At 48.1% G+C, this 22,171-nt stretch overlaps 1 protein-coding gene across 1 annotated transcript in view; it reads left to right on the top strand.

The window, feature by feature from the left end:
* CACNA1H (calcium voltage-gated channel subunit alpha1 H) overlaps positions 1-22,171 on the top strand; it is a 132,140-nt gene that overhangs the window by 38,700 nt on the left and 71,269 nt on the right. Inside the window, exons 6-8 of the mRNA XM_063143256.1 lie at positions 3,779-3,871; positions 5,956-6,745; positions 7,592-8,019. Of these exons, the coding sequence (XP_062999326.1) occupies positions 3,779-3,871; positions 5,956-6,745; positions 7,592-8,019 (1,311 nt within the window). The remainder of the gene's footprint in view (positions 1-3,778; positions 3,872-5,955; positions 6,746-7,591; positions 8,020-22,171) is intronic.

Genomic DNA, 22,171 nt, shown 5'->3' with positions numbered 1-22,171 from the left:
ACCCCCTGCTCAATGCAGGAATCCACCCTAAAGCATCCCTGACAGAGGGTTGTCCAGCTGCCTCTTGAAGGCCTCTAGTGTGGGAGAGCCCACAACCTCCCTAGGTAACTGGTTCCATTGTCGTACTGCTCTAACAGTCAGGAATTTTTTCCTGATGTCCAGCCGGAATCTGGCTTCCTGTAACTTGAACCCGTTGTTAACTGTTGTGATGAAGAGGGAATTTCACCAGGTTCTCCACATATACAAATGACACCTGCTGAAATTCCCTTTTCTATGCAACTGTTAAAGATACAGGAGTCCTGTCCTCCTTTTCATAGGGTCACCCTACCTTAGTGTCTGGGTAGGTAAATATGGGAGAAGGTGCTCCTTCAGGTAGCCTGACCCTAAGCTATTTAGGGCTTTGAAGGTTAAAACAGGCACTTGGAATTGGGCCCATAAATGGACTGGCAGCCAGGGCACATGGACAACTACTGGCATAATACGATCCCATCGGCCAGTCCCAATTAACAATCTAGACAGCCAGGTTTGGACAAACTGGAGTTTAGTTTGGGACTGCCGCGCTGCACCCATTTCCCCAAAAGGCCCTCTGGCTAACTCCACGGCTGATAAGGTGTGTAGAGGGAGCGCCATCTGGCATGCCTTTAATCAGTCTGGTTGCTTTAGCCATGCAAGGAACGGGGTTGGAGCAGGAATGCGCAGGCAGCCAGTGAGTCACGGAGCATTCCCGTTACCAAGCGGCTCTCGCTCTTATTTGCAAGTTCTAATGCAGCTTGTTTCTCACGGTGTTAATTAAATCCTCAGCTCCCCCTTTTTTTGTCCTTTCTCTTTCACAGCTAAAAGGAGATTGAAAAAAACAAGTACACCGTTGATTCGCCAGTTAATTAAAGCATCTTTCCCCTTTGTTCAAACATTTAACAGTAGCGGCGGCAAGGACAATTATGCAATTTTAATGTGCACCTCTGGAGCATGGTTTACAGGCAACTGAAAAGAAAACTGTGTTTGTAACCCTACCTGTGCGTATTCTTCAAGTGGGATGCACAGTTGGGAAACAGAATTGAGGCCCAGAATTTGGTCTTGTTGGAGCCACGCTACACACACGGGAAGAAAGCCGGTGGAATTATACACTGGGACTGTGGGGTTTGGGAGGAGGGATTGCATGTTAGGGGGGAAAAAGAATCCCCCGCATGTAGAAGACTAGCACACCAGGATTCTTGCCTGTGCTTCTCCCTGATATGTTGGCTTTTCCCATGCACATGTTGAGTTTGACGCGGGGGAATTATTCAAAAACGCAATCCCCTGTTTGCTTGCTATTGTGGGAGAGAGCCAGAAAAGTCCTTGCTAAAAATTCGGATGTGTTTGGCTTCTACATCCACTTGCGATTCTAAATCAGGGGCGAAGAACCTCAGGCCCCGGGGGCCAAATCTGGCACGCCTGAAGTTCCAATGCAGCCCTCCAGGGCTTTTGCAGCAGCACCACCACCACCACTAGCTGATTCCAAAAGGCATCCAGAAAGAATTAAAAGGAGAGCCCTGCTTGTTGGTGAGTGGAGGAGGAAGAGCGTGTTGTGTAGGGTGACCCTATGGAAAGGAGGACAGGGCTCCTGTTTCTTTATCAGTTGTATTGAAAAGGAAATTTCAGCAGGTGTCATTTGTATATATGGGGAACCTGGTGAAATTCCCTCTTCATCACAACAGTTAAAGCTGCAGGAGCCCTGCCCTCTTTTAAATCTGGTCACTCTAGTATATTCCCTTTTCTATGCAACTGTTAAAGATACAAGAGCCCTGTCCTCCTTTTCATAGGGTCACCCTACATGACACTTCTGTACCAAGCAGGATATAGCACTATGAAAGTCACCCTAGTGTTGTGGACCCTTTGAATTCTCAAGGGATTTGTGGCATTTCGTCGCTGATGGGATTGCTTGATTTGAGCACTCAAACGGGGAGTATTTGGGGGATGGGGTTTTTCCCGCATGCCTTGCTCTGGCTATAGACTCCGACAGAGTTGGGTTTCGGAAGGAACCTGTTGCTGGATCCCAGCCCTTCCACTGGGACAGAGAAAAAGCAGTGGGCTCTCTCCCTGACCCACCCCAGGGAGTTTCAGAGCAGGCCATTTGATTCTTCAGCTTCCTCACTTTTGATTTCTCCGTGTTGCCGTCAAGGCAAGCCAACTTCTGAAGGAACCGTAGGCCAGTCCTTTGGTTACAATGTCATTATTGCAATGAGGATCCTCAGTCAAAACAAACCCTTTGCTGCAGGCCTCTGGAGATCTTGGCAGGCTCGCCGTGGGTTCAGCTGTAGACATCAGCAGAAGTTTGATGTTAATCTCTGTGTATCTATTTGCAAAGGCAACTCCAGTTTTGGATAATCTCTGACGGCATTTACTATCTTGGTGAAGAAATGAATGAGGGATCAGATACAATCACAAGAGCATAGAGATTTGCAGATTTTTTATTTATTTTTTAGTTTGCTAGATGAGATAATGTCCAGAATTTGGGGAGGGGGGTTAAATGTAGACTGAAACCTCTCAGATATTGGCTGTATGAGATCTGGTTTGGTATATTGCAATGAGACATTTCAAACCATTGGCTCAGCTACGGAGGTGTTATGGAATATTAACAAACATTCCAGCTTCTCAGAAATTTGTTTGCTCGTTTTGTTTTTAACTCTCATAGTGTTGGTAAACTGACTGAATGTTGCACAGGCTCAGCATCCCCACGCAAGAAGCTCGTAGATCCAGGGGAGATTTTTTTGAGCAGAAAGTGGGGAGCAGTTTTCAGGGCTCCAGGAGCTGCAGAGTGAAGGAGGAATCGGTGAAAATCGCTTCCTTCCTTCCACTTTCAGCTCATGGAAGCTTCCGTTGGAAAGGCGCACAAAAGCAAAGTGGGGAAGTTTTGCAAATCTAACGCAAGCACACATCTGGCATTTTGTGAACATTTTGGTGGACACGTGCTCACGACTGCATTCGGAGCTTTGAACAGGGCCTGCTCACATGTTTTGTGAGCAAAAACCAAATTTCTCGTACCTCCTCACTTCCATCAGAGCCTCCACCTGATCTGGATTGAGCCTTGGTTTGCTGCTTTCTCGGTTTGTTTGTGTCTGCGTGGACACCATTTCAGGAATTCCGTGGCCTTCTGGGCCTCAGGTTGAAAAAGAAACATTGGGTCATCTTCAGCATAACAATGAGGCCATCCAAACTTAGGGATGGAGCATTCAGTTGCGTCTCAAATCTTGTAAAGTTGCCTACATCGCTCCTTTAAGGCCACCTTTTGTGGACAAGAACGAGCTGCCAATTCTGTGAAAAATGGCAGCTCGACAAGGCAGCAGGCACCCCTGCCCCGCTGCCAAGTGCCCACAGTCCACCCAGCGGTTCGCCACTCACTGGGGCCGGGTCCGTGGCAGGGGTTGGGCATGGAGTGGTCCATCCATCCCGATCCAAACTTGGGACGACCTCCCTTAGCAGCCTTGTGGGTGCTGTGGTGGCAGGCCTCACTATATGCCCTGGTGATGCGTTTGGGGCCACCCAAATGGTGCACGAATAGCTTCTGTGAGCATCACGTGCGTGCATGCTTGCGCGACTGCTGTGTATGAGCCGTGTGAATGGAGAAGCATGTGAGAAAGGGAAGGGAAGATGAATGCAAGCAAGATTTTTCACACTAAACCCCTCCGTTTAATGTGAAAAACTGCGGTCTCCACTCGTCAAGTCTGTTCCTGGATTGTAACTCTCCTCTGTTTTGTGTTTTCTCCACTTTCCTTTCTTTCATCTTCTTTTCCCCCTACAGGTTATAACCCTGGAAGGATGGGTTGACATCATGTATTATGTCATGGATGCGCACTCTTTTTACAATTTTATATATTTTATACTACTTATAATAGTAAGTACGGGGACGGGGTCAGAGGCGTGTGGCGGGGGGGGGCGCGTCTTGTTACGTCCTGTCTTGTTACAATCACCTCTTGCACAGGCCTTAATCAGAGGAGACCTGGGCACCCTGGCTACGGTTCCACCAATCTGTTCTTAGGGCTAGGAGACATCCTTAGGGCCTCCGCCAGGCCCGGATTTGAGCCGCAAGCTGTTACAGAGTGAGCTCCGCTCCTTTAGCTGCTGCCCGCCTGTCAGAAACTGTAAACCTTCTGGGGTCCAAGCTGTTTTATTGTCTTCCAGTAGAGGCTTAAATGAAGGTGCTCCTCCTCACTTGTTTATTCATTTACAATATTTATACGTATATCACTCCATACCTAAATAGATTCCAGAACAGTGAACATAGGAATAAAACAGTAAAAAGATTAAAAGATTAAAAAGCAAATTCAAATTGTTCAATTTAAAACAGAATACCAATACAAATGGTGGCTAGTCACTTGAGGAATCATAGAATCGTAGAATAGTAGAGTTGGAAGGGGCCTATAAGGCAATCAAGTCCAACCCCCTGCTCAATGCAGGAATCCACCCTAAAGCATCCCTGACAGATGGCTGTCCAGCTGCCTCTTGAATGCCTCTAGTGAGGGAGAGCCCACCATCTCCCTAGGTCATGGGTTCCATTGTCGTACTGCTCTAACAGTCAGGAAGTTTTTTCTGATGTCCAGCCGGAATCTGGCTTCCTGTAACTTCAGCCCGTTATTCCGTGTCCTGCACTCTGGGAGGATCGAGAAGAGATCCCGGCCCTCCTCTGTGCGACAAATGCTTCCTGGAAAAGAGTTGTTTTCAGGCAGGTGCCAGAAGCAGCGTAGTTTTGGCACCTGCCTGACCTCCAGGGGCAGGGAGTTCCAAAAAGAAGGGGCCACCACACTCAAGGCTCTTCTCCTGGTGGACTCCAGTCGGCCATAGGTCCATAGGTCATGACAGGCCTCATAGCTACACACACCAAAGAGAGTCCAAATATGCAGGCGGTTGCGTTGAGCTGTGTTTGTGCAAGTGTGCTCTGTGTGTGTGTGTGTATACGCACGCATGCGTGCACACCAGAACAGCAGTACATAGCACAATACTCCGTTTATTAGGATCATCTGACGGTTATACGATAGTGAGCTCGCAAAGGGCAGTGTTGTGGTTGGCACATTGGATATTGCTTGGAGAGAGCCGAGATTCCACAAGAAAGGGAATGAGAGGGACAAAACGCATCTCCAGACGGCAGAACACCCCCAAGCCCAGGAGCTTCTCTGCCCAGAACCAAGGAGAATCATTTGATCTCAAAGTCAACAAAACAGTTCTAATACTTTTTAATCATCATCCAGAGCAGGGATTGATTGATTGATTGATTGATTGATTGATTGATAAAGCTAATGGGTTTTAATTGCCCATGGAAGGCCAACCCAACCCAAAATAACTTGCATTGCATTGCAACAGGGATAGCTCACAGCAATATATTGGTGCTGGGAACATCCATTTCTCCCCCAGCTACTGTGAGGATTCCAGTTAAACTCAGAGAGAACATGGAGGAATGGAGTTGGGGCGGGGGAGGGAGTCCCTGCATTTTGAACCTGGCTTGTTTGTTTGAAGAAGTTTCATACCTAAAAGGTCCCCAGAGTGGCTTACATCAACCAGTTAAACGTGATAGTTCCTGCCTGCAAGCTTACCATTTCAGAAGACACAACACAACAAGGAGAGAGCCAGTGTGGTGTAGTGGCTAGAGTGTTGGACTGGGAGTCGGGAGATCCAGGTTCTAGTCCCCACTCGGCCATGGAAACCCACTGGGTGACTTTGGGCCAGTCACGGACTCTCAGCCCAACCTTCCTCACAGGGCTGCTGTTGTGAGGATAAAGTGGAGAGGAGGATTATGTACGCTGCCTTGGGTTCCTTGGAGGAAAAAAGGCGGGATATAAATGCAATAAATAAAAGGAAAGGGCAGCCTTCTGCTGGTGACAGCTCAGGGCCCAATGGCTTGCCCGCCCCACTGCTTTTACACACAGCGATATCTGTGAATTGCAACTGATCTGTTCTCTTCCGGATTTCCCCTGCTCCCCGCAGGTCGGTTCTTTCTTCATGATTAACTTGTGCCTGGTTGTGATAGCAACACAGTTTTCTGAAACCAAGCAGCGGGAGAACCAACTCATGCAGGAGCAGCGGGCCCGCTACCTCTCGAACGACAGCACAATCGCCAGCTTCTCCGAGCCAGGGAGCTGCTACGATGAACTCCTCAAATATATCTGCCACATTTTCAGGAAAGTCAAACGGCGGACGTTGCGCCTCTACAACCACTGGCAGAGCAAGCGGCGGAAAAAGGTCAACCCCAACAGCGGAGCCGACGGCGAGGGGCGCCGGAGCAAGAAACGCATCACCTCCATCCACCACCTCATCCACCACCATCACCACCACCACCACCACCACTACCACATCAGCAACGGGGGCTCGCAAGGGCCACGCTCCAACCCCGAGCTCTGTGGTCTCGAGCTGAAGGTCGTGAAACCCCGGAGCCAACTCATGCTCCCTCCCGCGTCCCCCAAACTCCGGAACTCTGCGGCGCCGGATTCGGAGTCCGTCCACAGCATTTACCACGCCGACTGCCACGTGGAAGGGGCCCAGATGAAATGCAAGTCTTCCAATGTCCCAGCGGGTGTCAAGCTCAGTGGTCACGGCAGCATGAACTACCCAACCATCTTGCCTTCCCCAGCCAGCAAACCCAGCATCGCCCCGGCGTCCAAAGGGAAGAAAAATGGCGGAGGCAGCGGTGGCACCACTCCCGTGGCCGTGGTCAACAGCCCCGTGCACCTGAACATGGATTCCTACGGGAAGCTCCATCATTTGGTTGGAGAACATGGTAAGAGAGAGATGGGGAACATGGGCCGGAGGGTGCTGTGGCACCAGGTCCTGCTTGTTCATCCCGGGCCGATGGCTGGTGGGCCCCTGTGTGAACAGAGTGCTGGGCTAGACGGACCCTCGGTCTGATCCAGCCTCAGGGCTCTTCTTAGGTTCTTATGGTTGAGTGATTTAGTTGATAGGCAACTGCCTTGCTTTGTTAGGCAAATTTTAGAGAAGGAAGATTTAATAATATACCCAGAGATCAAAGAATTTGCTGTTGTGGAGAGCAAGAGGTGGAGGTCTCTGTTCACTATATATTATACTGCAGATTATACAACAGCCCTAGGAATAATATTTAGCTAGGTATTTGGCCCCTATGGTGCATTTAACAGGCCAAGCAAAATTGGGCTACCTACTAACGGCAGAGAAATTGACCCTACTGAATTTGGCCTATTTTGCGGTAACAGCTGCAAAAATTAGGAAGGAACAGGTTCAGGTGGATGGTTGTAAACAATAGATATACCATAGATATACAGAGTACAATGAGAAATTAGGATATGTTTACTATAGGAGATGTGTGCTGATGGGAGTAATTGCTGTACGGAGTTCGGCTAATTTTAATTTTTTATGTAATAACGTGTGATAATATGTGTTCGGCTAAAACCCATTCAGGGTAGCTATGAATCAAAAATTTGTAAATTTGTAAACTAAGCTTGGTTACCAAATAAAGATTTTGTGGATTGCACAGTAGACCTCTTGGTTGTCCCACAAGATTCGACACGATCATCTCTAAAGGCTCCTTTTTTGAACCAGGGAGTGAGGCCCAGGTTGCTCCCTTCACATTGCCTGCCTCCTTCCCTTGCAGGTCTTTGCCGGACGTCCAGCGGGTTGTCCGGCTTGAATGTGCCCTGCCCTTTGCCCAGCCCCCAGGCCAGCATGCTGAACTGTGAGCTCCAGAGCTGCCCTTACTGCGCCAGCATCTTGGAGGACCCCGAGTTCGAGTTCAGCGAGTCGGACAGCTACGAGTCGGGCGACGAGAACAACGGGGTGTATGAGTTCACGCAGGATGTGAAACACGGGGACCAGCGGGACCAGATCCAGCAGCAGAGGAACAAGAAGAGGAAGAAGAAGAAGAAAAATAACCCGCCCAAGGAGAGGAATAAAATAGCCAAGCTCTGGAAGGCGTTTGGCAACAAGCTGAAGAGGATCGTGGAGAGCAAGTATTTCAACCGTGGGATTATGATTGCGATCCTCATCAATACCCTGAGCATGGGGATCGAGTATCATGAACAGGTAGGTGGCACGTGAACATCAGCCAGCAGTGTGGTGGTGCTGCTAAAACGGTGAAGGCAATCGTAGACTGAAATAACAGGTTTCTAGCCTCTCTGAAGCAGGACAAGAGGTCCCATCTGACACCTGGCAGATCCTGAGTCCTGCCAGGTGTCAACCCTTACCCCCTACCCCTCCATGGCCACCTGCCCTCTGTCTCGCTTTCAGGGCAAGCTTTCTGAAGAGCTGAATCAGCTGCGAAAAGCAACTGGCAGGGGACTTCAGAGAGGCAGTCAGGCCCAAACACCTGGCTAGGAGGGGGTCCTTCCTCAGAGCCAGGCATTATGGGAGGGGTGTCCCTGGAGATCCCCTATCTCTTCAGAGCCAGGCCAACTCTCTAAAGAGCCACACCGGCCACCTTTTCTGGCTGACGTGGATCTTCAGAAGAGAGGATCTCAGAGGTTAGGTGGCTGCTCTTGAGAGCCCCGCTGGCCCCACTCTCCCGCCGTGGCAAATGCCACGTCGGGAGAGCGACCGGAGCGTCCCATGCAGTGCCACCTTGCTGGGGCAGGGTGGCAGCTGGGGCCCCTCAGTGTGGAGCATGCAGTTCGTCACTCCTCCTGCCCCACAGCCTCATGGGAGGGCCGCCCTTGCTTCCTATGGGTAAAAGCTAACATGACTCCTACTTAGAGGAGACCCATTAAAATAAATGGGACTTCAATTAGTCATGGCTAACTGAAGCCCCATTCATTTCCATGGGGCTACTCTAAGTAGGAATTACATTAGAGTTTACCCTACGTTTCGAATCCTAAGCATGCCCAAAGTGCCTGCATTAAGTGAGCTGGCCTCTTCGTACCAGATCCCTGTAGGTTAGCGGATCACTTGTAGAGCCACTTGATGCTCCCGTGGCTCAGCTACGCCCAAGGCTGCATCACACTTCTACTACTTTTGAGGGTGTCCCCCCCCCACGCTGCCAGCCACCAAAGAAACATCAATTTCGCCTGTGCTGTTCAATTTCCTGACATTTGCCTGTTTTCCGAGAGCGTTGCTGTTTAAATGTCAGGCGTCGTTTTGCTTCTTCTCTGAAGACATCCAGGGAAGGGAAGGTTAGTGAGATGCCGGCAACGGAGCCAAGAGGTGGGAGTCCACCAGCGGTGGCCCAAGGGCTGGTGGTTGAGTTGGGTGGGCTGGACAATGGACGCAGCCCTTCTCCGGCCAAGATGGAGCTGTGGTGAGGCAAAACAGAAGAGAGGGTGAAATCCAGCAAGGCTGCTCTGTACCGGGACAAGAAGGACAGAGCCACACTCCTACAGGAGAAGAGGTAGGACCATCGGTGAAGGGAGGTCCTGTCTTGCTCTCTGTAGGCCATCATCAAAATATGGATCGATTGGTCAAGGAAGAGTTTGTGTTTGTTTGTGTATTATTCCTATATAGCATCCATGTTCAGTAGAAAAACCAAATCTGGGGGGGCCTATCTGGACTCCCTGGGGTCCCAATCATGTCCGCCAGGATTCCCCAGATGACCACGAACCTCTTCCTCTGACCACACCCCCTTTCTGTCAATCATTTAGCGGTTTCCTGGCTTTTGTGTGCAGGTTCCCCACACCCATCCTAACAGATTGAAATGGCTCTCGTAAGGCTTAAACACTGGCAGTAAGGCAGTCCATCTAAAACGGGCTGGTATTTCTAGTGCCTTTGGCCCCACGCACCCCTGAATGCGGCCCCCGGAAGCTCCTCTAAAATAGGATTTGGCCCTCAGAGTGAAAAGGGTTCTACTCCCCTGCTCCGACGTCCTTAGCGTTGGCAGTGGTGGTTGTTTCAAGCCTGAGACAATGACCTTCCAACCTTGACAGTCTCAAAACAAACCCTGTTTTTCGCTCCAGTTTATTCTTATTATTTTTCTTCCCCTACGTGTGCTTGGCATAGACAAAGTGTGAGATGTGGAGATTCTTCCATCGGAAGAACCCCTGGAGCTATCAGATTTTGAACCCAGAATCAACCCAACACTAGAAGGGCTTCTTGGCCACGTCAAGCCCTGAGTTGTATGAAGCTCAAACCAACAGCGACTTTGGGGTGGAGAAATCTCTCGCACCCACCCCGGAAAAAGTGCCGTTTGCTCTCGCCGGGCGTGAGAGGATCTTTCTCTGACATCTTTTTAAGTATTCAGAGGGAAGGAAAATCCTGCTGTTCACACTAATACTGAGAACAGTGTGGTGTCCAGAAACGTTTCTGAAAGGCAAGGACACTGCGTCCCCCTTGCCTGGTTGGAGTGAAGGACAGTGGGATAAATGGCAGTGAGTCATCCCCAGAGCCATGCCTCGGGTCACTCAATGTGTGGGAAAAGTTCCTCTTTTATTATTTTTGCTTTGGCTGCTCTGGGGGCGGGTGGGGTGAAAGCCCCGTTAATGCTGCCTGTTTGACAAACACATACCCTCCGTTTCTGTGTGTTCTTATGCTTTTTGCTGTTGATGTATCTAATATTCGAAGAAATCAATTATTCACATGGTATAAGATCCTCCCTGGGTAAAAGAAATGTTGTGTTCCCAAGCTTACAGGAAAGGAGGAGAGGGTTCCTAAGAAAAACAACATGAGATTTTTAATTCTTGGAAGGAGGGTCCAGGTTGGACTTGATGGCCTTATAGGCCCCTTCCAACCCTACTATTCTGTGATTCTGTGAGTTTGGGGCTAGGGAGGGGGGGGATGGATTGCAAAATGGAATTCCTCCCATGGGTCTTGTAGAATTTTGAGCACTTCATTTTAGTGTCATCCTTTGACTTTTAAAAACAAAAAAATCTATTATAATAATAATAAATTTGTTTCTTACCCGCCTCTCCATTTTGATCGAGGCGGAAACAACAATAAATGATAAAATAGATAATACTCAACTAAAACATAATATACATTGTTAAAAACATCCTTAAAAACATCCTAAAAACATTTTTAAAACATCTTAAAATTCCACTGGATAGGCCTGCCAGAAGAGATCGGTCTTTATAGCTTTCTTGAATACTAGTAGACTGTTAAGTTGACGAGTCTCCTCCGGCAGGCCATTCCACAGTCTGGGAGCAGCAGAAGAGAAGGTCCTCTGGCTAACAGTTGTTAATCTGGTTTTTGCTAGCTGAAGTAGAGTTTTCCCAGAGGACCGGAGTGTGCGGGGCGGATTGTACGGGAGAAGGCGATCCCGCAGGTAGCCTGGACCCAAACCATGTAGGGCTCTAAAGGTCACCCCTAGGTGTACCAGTGACCCACCTGGCTGCCATATTTTGAACTAGTTGAAGTTTTCAGACTAGGCACAAAGGTAGCCCTATGTAGAGCGCATTGCAGAAGTCGAGCCTTGAAGTTACCAGCGCGTGCACTACCATCTTTAGGTCTTCTAACTCTAGGAAGGGGCGCAGCTGGCATATCAGCCGAAGCCGATAGTAGGCACTCCTGGCCGTCGCATCTATCTGGGCTGTCATTTGGAGCAACGGAAGCACCCCCAAGCTGCGAACACAGCCTTTCACGGGGAGTGTAACCCCATCCAGAACCGGTTGACACACCTCCAAGCCCAGGCTGTAGCCTTTGACAGCGAGCACCTCGGCCTTGTCTGGATTCAGCTTCAATTTGTTTTTCCTCATCCAGCCCATTACCGACTCTAAGCATTCATTCAGAGGAGACACACTATCGTTAGCTGATGCTGTTGTCGAAGGCATAGAGCAATGTATTTGGGCGTCATCAGCATACTGATAGCACCCCACCCACCCCATGCCTCTGGATGATCTCTCCCAGCAGTTTCATATAAATATTAAACAGCATCGGGGATAGGATGGCACCTTGTGGTACACCACACGGCAGCTCCTTCATTGAGGAGCAGCTATCCCCAAGCATCGCCATATGGAACCTGCCTGAGAGGTAGGACTGGAACCCCCGAAGCACAGCGCCCCCAATTCCCAATCCCTTCAGGTGATCCAGAAGGATACCCTGGTCGATGGTATCGAAAGCCGCTGAGAGGTCCAAAAGTACCAGCAGGGACACGCTCCCCCTGTCAATACTCAGGCGTAGATCATCTGCTAAGGCAACCATAGCGGTCTCAACTCCGTATCCTGTTCTGAAGCCAGTTTGAAATGTCCCTAGAAAAAGAGTAGGGAGGAAACTCGAATAAATAAAATAGGTAGTTTAGGATGGATCAGATATGGGGCCATCTCAAATTCTGGGGGACTCACTCAAAAAGGGAAAGAAATACAGATTTGCATTGCACAGGTCTTTGAGCCTCCAGTGAAAGTAGATATGATCAGGGATGCATTGCACATTCTCCCATTTTGATTTTATTATTATTATTATTATTATTATTATTATTATTATTATTATTATTATTATTATTTTGGCTGGAAATAGTGATTTCACTGGAGTAGAAAGATTTCCTGGGAAATGCTCTGAGGGTGAGAAGGTCCACCTCTTCTTAGATCCTGTTATCCCCTCTTGTTCCGGCTTCTTTCCCTTTCCTGGGTTTAGACATATTTATGAGCCCAGCCCATTGGAGTTCATTCAGCAAACGGGATGACATCACTACCCGAAGTAGCCAATCGAGTTGGCTATGTGATGAGATCAAACGAGGCTAATTGGGGAGAGATGGCATGAGAGCAATATGGGGCAGCCGGGGGTGGGGACTTAAGCGTTTCCTCAGACTTGGCCGGAAAATTGTCAAAAGAAAGAGTCACTTTTCGACACCGCAAAAGCTGTTTGCGAAAAACTGTTGCTTGTTTTAGCGGAGCCCAAATTCTCCCATGATGACCATCTGCATTCTGCCTAGAAAGATGTTTCCAGAGTTTTTGAGACTGCAGATCACTTCACGCTTTCCTTCCACTGCCCAAAGCTCAAGAGCAATGAAATGTTTTTGCTCTTCACCTCCACTCTGTCTGTCGCCAGGCAGTCTTGCCGCAACAGAGAGCGGGAATTCTCAAGCAGAGGCCTGCAGAAGTCCCCCCCCCCCCCGTACATGTGCAGCAACGTAAGCCCTGGCTTAGCTTGCAAACAACCTACCTAACAAACGCCCGATCCGAGCTCCCTTCTTAATGCCTCGTTCTGCGGCAGCTTAAGAGTCAGCAAGTGCTCCGGTGGGGCTTTGCCCAAGGCAGCTGCACGATGCTTAAAAGCACAAAGGAACAACGCCTCACCCCTTTGCCAAGAAAGCGCCATGCTGCTGTTAGCAAAGCCGGGATCCAACGGGCTCTCAGATCTCAGATCTGTAACAAAGCCGGAGGGCGGGAGCAGAGGGCTCTGCACAGCAACGGGGAGATGAGTTCCGATACAATGGTGCAAAAGCATCCCCTGAAATTTGCAAGGGGAAACTTCCATATGACAAGTGGGTCATTTATCCCATTGGTCTTCAGCTGGTGGGTGCCATGTGGGTTCAGAGCAGGTTGCGTCAGTGAAGCCTTTTTGTTTTTCGATGTTTTTAAAAAATTGTTACCTCTTGCCTTTTTTCTTTACCTATTGCCTCTTTTCTTCCACCAGGGACTCGGGGAGGTTGGTAATGCCTGGCCATGCTGCCTGTAGAGGGTGGACTTCTTAGCCAAACACATGTGGAGGGCCCCAGGTTGGGAAAGGATGTTCTAACTAATGGGGTCATACCTCAATGTATCTGGTCTCTCCATGAGTCAAGATTGGTGGTGATTGGTGGCCACCAATCTGGATGGCTTTAAAAGGGGGTTGCATAAATTCCTGGAGGAGAAGGCTATCAAGGGCTACTAGCCCTGATGGTTGTGTGTTATCTCCAGTATTCAAGGCAATAAGCCTGTGTGCACCAGTTGCTGGGGAACATGGGCGGGAGGGTGCTGCTGCACCAGGTCCTGCTTGTTCATCCCTGGCCGATGGCTGTTCGGCCCCTGTGTGAACAGAGTGCTGGACTAGATGGACCCTTGGTCTGATCCAGCCTCAGGGCTCTTCTTACGTTCTTAAGGTTGGTGGTTCCAATTTCGGTGGGGCTGTGAATCCATTCTGGATCCTATCCCCAAAATGAGTCCAGCACCTTGGACAGATCCTTTAGAGTTCTGGCTGGTTCTGAATGAAATCCAGAATGGATTCACAGCCCCACCGAAATCAGAGCCATGAGCCTCTATTGCCTTGAATGTGCGCATCAATGAATCACAAGCATTATTTATTTATTGCATTTATATACTGCCCCTTAGCGGAAGCTCTCTGGGCGGTTTACAAAAGTTATGCACACACACACACATTTACATCCATTATATACACATGTGTGTTGTAATTAATTGATGATGGCATCTACTCTCTCATCCTTTCTTTCTCCCAATTGCTGCAGTGACGTCATCACATAGCCCACTTAATTGGCTACTTAGGGTTGTGATGTCATCCTATTCTCTTAATGACCTCCAACTGGCTGGGCTTATAAATGTGTCAAAGCCCAAGGAAGAGGAACAAGCCAGAACCAGAGGGGGAAATCGGACCAAAGAGGAGGTGAACGTTCTTGCCCTCAGAGCGTTTCCCAGGAAATCTCTCTACCCCAGGGGAATCACTATTTCCAGGCCCAAAATCTAAATGGGAGAATATTCAGTGCATCCCTGATCAAAATTTACTTTCAACAGAATTCCCTTTCAAAGACAAGCACGCCAGACTAGAGCCACCTTTAGTGAAAGCAAGCAATGATGGTTTCTTAACATTCATATCCACCACGCCCCACGCCCCTCAGTGATAAAAACAGCATGTGCGAATATACCCTATGGAAGATGGGAAGTGGGAAATGGCAAAGGCTGTTTCTTTTCCTCCTGATCTTCCCTTATTTTGGGGTCTGTGCTTGTTTGTTGCTAGCCGAGGGATTCCTGTAGCGTTATTTCTCTTAAAAAGCCAAATGTAATATTTATGGTTGCATCTGTCTCTTCTTGGAAAACATGAAGTAAAAGGGAGGGGAACAAGATGGTGCTTTCAGGAAAAGATGTAGAACACGCTTGGGAGGGGTGGATTTATTTTATTTTGTGGTGTGTGTTTTTTAATGTTGCCACATGCTACTCAAACAGAGCTTGGTAGTCTGGGCTGTGTCAACTCTTTTGCTCATTTTTTTATTATTGCTATTTTGACATTGAGGGTTCTTTTATCCTCGCAGGTAGCCACGCATTGCCTAATAGCATTCCATCATGCCAGATTTTTTTTTTCTTTTCAGCACCGCATACGCAGCATACGGCACAAACCGCTTATGCAGCAGTAAACAGCCAGAGGGGGACATGTTAATACCGCGATTATCACACCTGGCACACTTGGGCTTTTGACAGCTGACATCTCGGGTTCTTCCTAATTGGTAGAAGAACAGCCTTTGCCATGAGCTGTCTGGGCGTAAAGAGCTCTCCCAGGCCCGGGAAGGGAGAATAAAAATTAGGGCTGAACCGAATTTCTGCAGTATTTGGATTGCGTGATGACGGTTGCCCCATCAGTGCTGCAAAATTATTCAGTGACTGGGTTCTCTGTTTCCCTTTGATGACTCTTAGGTGCCCCCCTCTTGAACTGCTCCATGGTAAAAGAGTGAGACTACAAAAGAAGACCCAGTCTCTGGTCACGGTATCATTAACACAGCAGTCATCCCAGGAGCTGACCCTGTTGGGATCTCTGGTTTTTCCTCCAGTCACTTCAGCAGTGACTACTGCAAATCAGAACAGCCTTCCCCAACTGGTGTCCTCCTGATATTCTGGACTTCAAATACCATCAGCCCCAGCCAACATGGCCAATGGACTGGAATGCTGGGCACTGTAGTCCAGAATCTCTGGAAGGCACGAGATTGAAGAAGCCTGGGTTAGAGCTGCCTTATATGGTGTTAGACAACTGATTCCTGCAGCCCAATTCTGTCTACTCCATTAGGGGCCCAGACGAAAGGTCTTTCCCAGTCCTGGTGCACGGGGTCCTCTGACTAGCCCAGCAACTTGGTGCCCTCCAGATGCACTGGCCCACTGTGGGGAACAGAATGACAGACTAGAGAGGTTTTGGGTCTGACCCTGCAAGGCTTTTGTTCTCTGAATCAAGCTAAACTGACAGTAACAGCACAAGGCAGCTAGAAGGATTTTAAGCATTAGAATCTGAATTCAGACTGGGTGTACAAGCTGTGCAAAGACTGGAACTCAAAGCAGGGAAGGCTCTGGATTGGAACCTGGGACTTGATTCCAGCTCAAGGCTTAACCTGACTTGGGATGTCCATCATTTTCAAATCTGGCCATTTGGGGGCCCAGTGGATCCCTGGTGCCTGCCCGGCTTGTATTCGTGAGCTGAGCCAGAGGTTTCTCCTGAAAGCCAAGGACTTTTTTCATCATTGTTGTTCTTCTTCTATTTACAAGAAGGGTGGAGGGAATTGAAAATCCTGACACGATGCAGATTACAGGGAAGTGAGCCAGAGTCCAGCAGGACCGAGCTGACGGAAGCTCAGCAAATTCCACCCCATGGCCAGATTCCTCTGACATCCCTGAACCTAACCAGGGCAAGAATATAGCTCCCAGGTTTTCAAGATACAGGCTATTTACTGTACTTTACTCATATGATTATTACATTTATACCCTACCATTTATATCCTGAAAAGGAACGCCAGGTGGTCTTCCCTGCTATTTGTTCAATTTGTAGCCTGCCTTTTCACTGAGCGATGCTCAAGGTGACTAACAGCAATGAAATACAAAGAAAGTGAAATGGCAATAAAATGCAAAGTGGAACAGTCACACACAGAAACGAGGCAGGCAGAACACGTCAATGAAAGGAAATGAAAACAACCTGTTAAACCAATTGCAGCGCATTTACGGTGGCCATAACAAGGCAGCGCACGGGCCAACGGCCTGTCTGAATGAAAAGAACTTTGCCTGTTAAAATAATAAAAAGTCTTTGCCTGATCATGAGAGTTCATGGAGACCCAGCTGGGTTTTCTCCCAGTGTTGCATCACCTGAAGATGATCAGGGCGTTCTGGAAATGGAAGATGCAGGAACACCAGGGAGGAGAAGCTGGTCCAAGCTGCAAAGGCTGCTGTATAAATGGCAAGGGAGAAATAGGCAGGAATGAGAAAGAACTGGAAGTCCAAGGGGTGGAGACTGGGAAGGACCCAGGCAAAGCTGTGGGTCTGGTGGAGCTAACGGTGCTAGGAAATAGATCTATTGAGCTAATCCTTAGCCACCCTGAGCCCGCTTTTTGGTGCAAAGGCAGGATATGAATTAAATAAACAATAAGTAAGTTACCTCCTTGCCTGCCCTCCCATTTCTTGCCCTGTTGGAACAGCAGCAGATGACAAATGTGTGCTTGCAGATTACCTATCGCCGGAATTAAAACTTTGCACAAATTCCCCATTAGGCCAGGTTTCCAAATGCAACTCTTCTGAAGATTTTTCAGGATTTCTCTCTCTTTTTTTAATGACCTCTCTTTTTTCCGGGGTACATTTCAGAATGAGATGTTCCGTTTGCAGGACCAGGAATCCTTGACAGATAAGTCCATGGAGATGTGAGGCTCTGGAAAGCCAACGCTTCTCTGGCTCATTTCCCCCAAGCTAAGAAAACAAAACTAACACTTTTTTTTCAGTAATTGGGATATAAGAGAGAGAGAGAGAGGAAGAAGCCGAAGGGACTTGAATTTGTGGAGTGTTCTACTGGCAGCTTGCGGTGCCCAGCTTTGAAATATAAACGCTCGTCATTAATTTCAATCCTCTGTCTTTTGATATGATTGGGATTGATTTGAATTGCCAATTGAACGGAATTGTGCTCAGGGCCCTGACAGTTGTATCAATAATTCAGTCCCCGGAGTGGCACAGCGTATTTGTGGTGGACGCCATCTGCAGATTCGGACAGCAGGCGGTTTTGCTGAGCTCTGTCTCCATGGAAATTGCCTGTGGTTAGTTGGGACCTGGGGAAAGGGGAAATGTGGGAGAAGTGCGACAGCATTCTAGAGATGGGAAAGGGGTTCTCATAATACCAGGACTTGAGTCGACTAGCAAAATCGGCCAAGGTCTTGCATCCGCCCCAGTCCAAATCCTGAAGATAGCAGTGAAATTATGGATTGTAACCAATCTTGCTATCGATCCCAATTAGAGCATCTAAGGGATGTGGGGTGGGGGGGTGTCACTCCCCTTCAGAGCAAACTCCAGTGGTTTGCAACCTCCCACAAGGTTGGAGACAAAACTGAGAAGCTAGAACCTGCTTCGGGAAACCCCAAGATTTGCAGAATGACACTTTTTAAAAGAAGCAACTCTGAGAAGGCCACCCCAAGAGGCCTGTTTCCAGGCAGAATTCAAAGTGCTGGTTATGACCTATAAAGCCCTGTTCCAATGGTTAGGAATTTTGTGGTGGTGCCCGCAGCCGTTTCTGAAATTCCGAAATGTGCCCACGGGCCCAAAGGGGTTGAGAAACCCAGTTTGGGACCAGGCTACCTGAAAGACAACCATCTCCCATAGGAGCCTGCCCAGTTCCTATGATCTTCTGGAGAGGTCCTTCATTTGAGGCCATCGCGACACAGTCTCCAGCCTCGGATATGGAAATCTGAAGTTTGCTATCTGGGGGTCATAGGGTCATTCCCTTCACCAATTTTAAAAGCACCTGTAAATCACCTTGAGTGCCATTTTTGGGAGAAAGGTGGGGTACAAATCAAATAAATATATAAAACCCTCTCCTGCCCCCACCCCCCCAAAAAATACAGTACATGAGAACAGAGTTTGGTCAGTGACTACAGGATGTTGAGTATCAGTTGGGAAAGAAGGCTGGGAAAAGGTGGGGAGGTTTGCCATGGCTTTCATGACCCCCCCCCCTTAAAGCATAAAGGATGCTTGCAGAGGGTAGGGCTGCCTGCCTGCCTGCCTGCCTGCCTGCCTGCCTGCCTGGCTGAAACCCTGAGCTTCGCCCTCCTGCGAAGGGGTGATAATACAGTGCAGCGCGTGTGCCTGCATTCTCCCCAGGAGCACAAGCATCTTCTATGTAAATGACACTCCTCTTCTCATAGACTGTGCAATTTAGTGGAGATTGCACAGTAGGAATTGCGTTGTTTATAAGCAAAACAAACATCTGCATGACAGAGACTTCACAGGCGTCCCCCGCCACATCCTCCGAAAAAGGAGGGGGAGGGACACAAGGCTAAATACCCTCTAATCTGGAAATGGCCATGCTCCCAAGGGAGGCGATGAAGTGGCCACCAGCGTGATGGCGGAACAGCTGTGTCCGCCCAACTTTCCACATGTGTCGGATCCTTTGGGCATCTTTAGCTTGCTGATACAATCCAGATTCTGCAATGATTTACCTGAACGCTGGAGCACATGGAAGTTAGTTACAAGTGCATTGTTATCAAACGTGTCCCTTTAGACATGTGTACACACATGTGCACGTTCACAAGGCACTCTTTCGTTGAAGGATTTTAAACTTTGGCAATGGTGCAACTTTGGCAAAGCTGAACACTGACCGGCTTCTTCAAACAATGGGGATTTCATTGAACACAACAAGGATTTAAAATGTACACTCATTAATCTGGGGAAGTTAATTTGGTAGGGTGTTTATGCATCAAATACAAGCAAAATATATGGATAAACACGAGAGAATCCGTCCACGGATTCAGAGAGATCCGGATTGTGGGACCTCTGCCTCATTCTTTCGGTAGCTGAATCGAAGGGCTTTAGAGCCTACACGAGGTCGCAGACACGTGTAAACAAGTCTGTACCGGTATGCCATGCGCTTCTGAGTGTGAGAAGTCTAAACAGGGGTCCCCAACACTTTTGGGAAAGGGAAAGCAGAGCTTGGGGTGAGCTTCAGAGAGTGAGGAGGAATAGCAAAAGGGAATAAGGGAGGGGATTACCTAGAGCTCAGAACTCATTCGTTCAGATTTATAGCACTTCACTCCTGTCTCTGAACTTACCACTTTCAATGTGACCAAATCTTCCAGAGGATTTGGGCAAGTGAGGTGGGGAAACAGGAGGAAGCCCACCACAGCTGCAGCCCTTTCCACAGTTGACTAGGGAAGGCTGAAGTACTGTATTTCTTTGATTGTAAGACGCCATCGATTGTAAGACGCGCACTAATTTCAGTACCACCAACGGGAAAAAACCCCTAAGACACACCCGCGATTCTAAGACGCACCCCATTTTTAGAGATGTTTATATGGGAGGAAAAGTGTGCCTTAGAATCAAAGAAATAGGGTAAGTGGCAGTTCTACAAATAGATCCAATTTAACACCGTCATTCTCGTTTTGGCTTTCTTTCTTTCTTTCTTTCTTTCTTTCTTTCTTTCTTTCTTTCTTCTGTTCCCCTCTCCCTACATCCACACACACACACATTTAGAGGTCAACCCTTGTTTTATCAGAGGTTCCTGAAGGACAGCCTCCCTCTTCCTCTTCTCTCTTCATAAACAGGCTCCGGCCTTCCACTGAAAAATGGCCGGCTGAAACTGGTGAGCCATTTTTCAAACATTTTCCAAAATCCTTCTGTTATTGATGAGCTGCGTGAACCAATGAACCCTTTGTTCTGGCTCTCTGCTCAGCTTTATCCACATCATACCATTCCCCGAGCTGCAAAGTGTGCATTTGCCAGAGAGAATCTCCATAAAAGTCTATTAGTCAGGATGAGTAATGGTTTGACAAAGCAAATCTCCACAACCTCTCGTGTATCATCCTGGCAGGAATAAAGCCTGTGTGTCCTTTTTTTGTGGGGGGGGGGGATGAAACATTTCCAATGCTCTGGAAGTTGGAAGGCATAAACAATTGTAACCAAAGTGGTTTTTGATCTCTCTGTTAGTCAACTGAAGTTGTTGGTCTGGATATGGAGGATGACCCTGTAATCATCACAAAAAGGGAGCCTTTCATGACCTCAGTCAAGAAGCCAGAAGCAAGAAGCCAGTCAAGAAGACTGCTTTTCCAGAACGATGCAGAAAAGAGCAACCAAAATTAACAGGGGGTGAAGCTCCATCCCATGGAAGGAGAAGCAAAAGTGATTGGGCAGAACAGGATAAATGTTTATAAAATTCTGTATGGTATGGAGTAAGTGGACAGAAAGAAACTTCTCTCTCTAAGAACTTAAAGAGAGTCTTGCTGAATCAGAACAAATGCCTATCTAGTTCAGTATCCTGTTCACACAGTAGCCAGCTGGATGTCCCGGTGGGAAGCCCACAAGCCAGGCATGAGAAAAGCCCTCTCCTGCTGTGGTTTTCCATGCAACTAGCATTGAGAAGCCTCTTATACTGTAGCCATCAAGATCCTAAAGCCACTGGTAGCCTCACCCTCCATGGATTTGTCTAACCCCCTTCAAGAGCCATCCAAATTGGTGGCTGTCACTACGTCTTATGATAGCAAATTCTGTACTTTAAACAGACAAGGGAGAATTGTGTTTGGTCTGCATTTTTAAGAGAAGTGACCTGATTTGCATTCCCCAGACTTAAATGTGGGCCAGACCACAGTTATCCTTCAGGCTGCACATGCTTGCAAATTTAGTGATGCCATTTTCAGCTCAAAATGTGTAGGAAAGTTGCATACAAAATTCATCTATTAGAGGAAGTAAGCTGGAGCGTGTTCAAAGGAGGGCAACCAGGATGATCAGAGGTCTGGAAACAAAGTCCTATGAGGAGAGACTGAAAGAACTGGGCATGTTTAGCCTGGAGAAGAGAAGATTGAGGGGAGACATGAGAGCACTCTTCAAATACTTGAAAGGTTGTCACACAGAGGAGGGCCAGGCTCTCTTCTCGATCCTCCCAGAGTGCAGGACACGGAATAACGGGCTCAAGTTAAAGGAAGCCGGATTCCAGCTGGACATCAGGAAAAACTTCCTGTTAGAGCAGTACAACCATGGAACCAGTTCCCTAGGGAGGTTGTGGACTCTCCCACACTAGAGGCCTTCAAGAGGCAGCTGGACAACCATCTGTCAGGGATGCTTTAGGGTGGATTCCTGCATTGAGCAGGGGGTTGGACTCGATGTCCTTGTAGGCCCCTTCCAACTCTGCTATTCTATGATTCTATGAAGTTGCATACCAAGGTATGTATCTTAGGGGAAATGGTTACAAAATCCACATCTTAAGGGACATTGCATATGAAAGAGAGAGAGAGAGAGAGAGAGAGAATTGCAGACTGAGGCTGAAAGTCCCTACATCTGCATTTTTGCATACACATTTTGAGCCGAGAATTCCACTGAAAATTTAGGAGAAGTTTGCTGCAGACTGAAGGATAACCGCTCCCGTCCATATATTAACCCAGGAAGTGCAA

Source organism: Elgaria multicarinata, chromosome 17 (genome assembly GCF_023053635.1).
Source record: "Elgaria multicarinata webbii isolate HBS135686 ecotype San Diego chromosome 17, rElgMul1.1.pri, whole genome shotgun sequence".
NCBI classification, from domain to species: Eukaryota; Metazoa; Chordata; class Lepidosauria; order Squamata; family Anguidae; genus Elgaria; species Elgaria multicarinata.
Note: the sequence above shows the minus strand (reverse complement) of the source record. Positions and strands in the feature narration are given on the sequence as shown.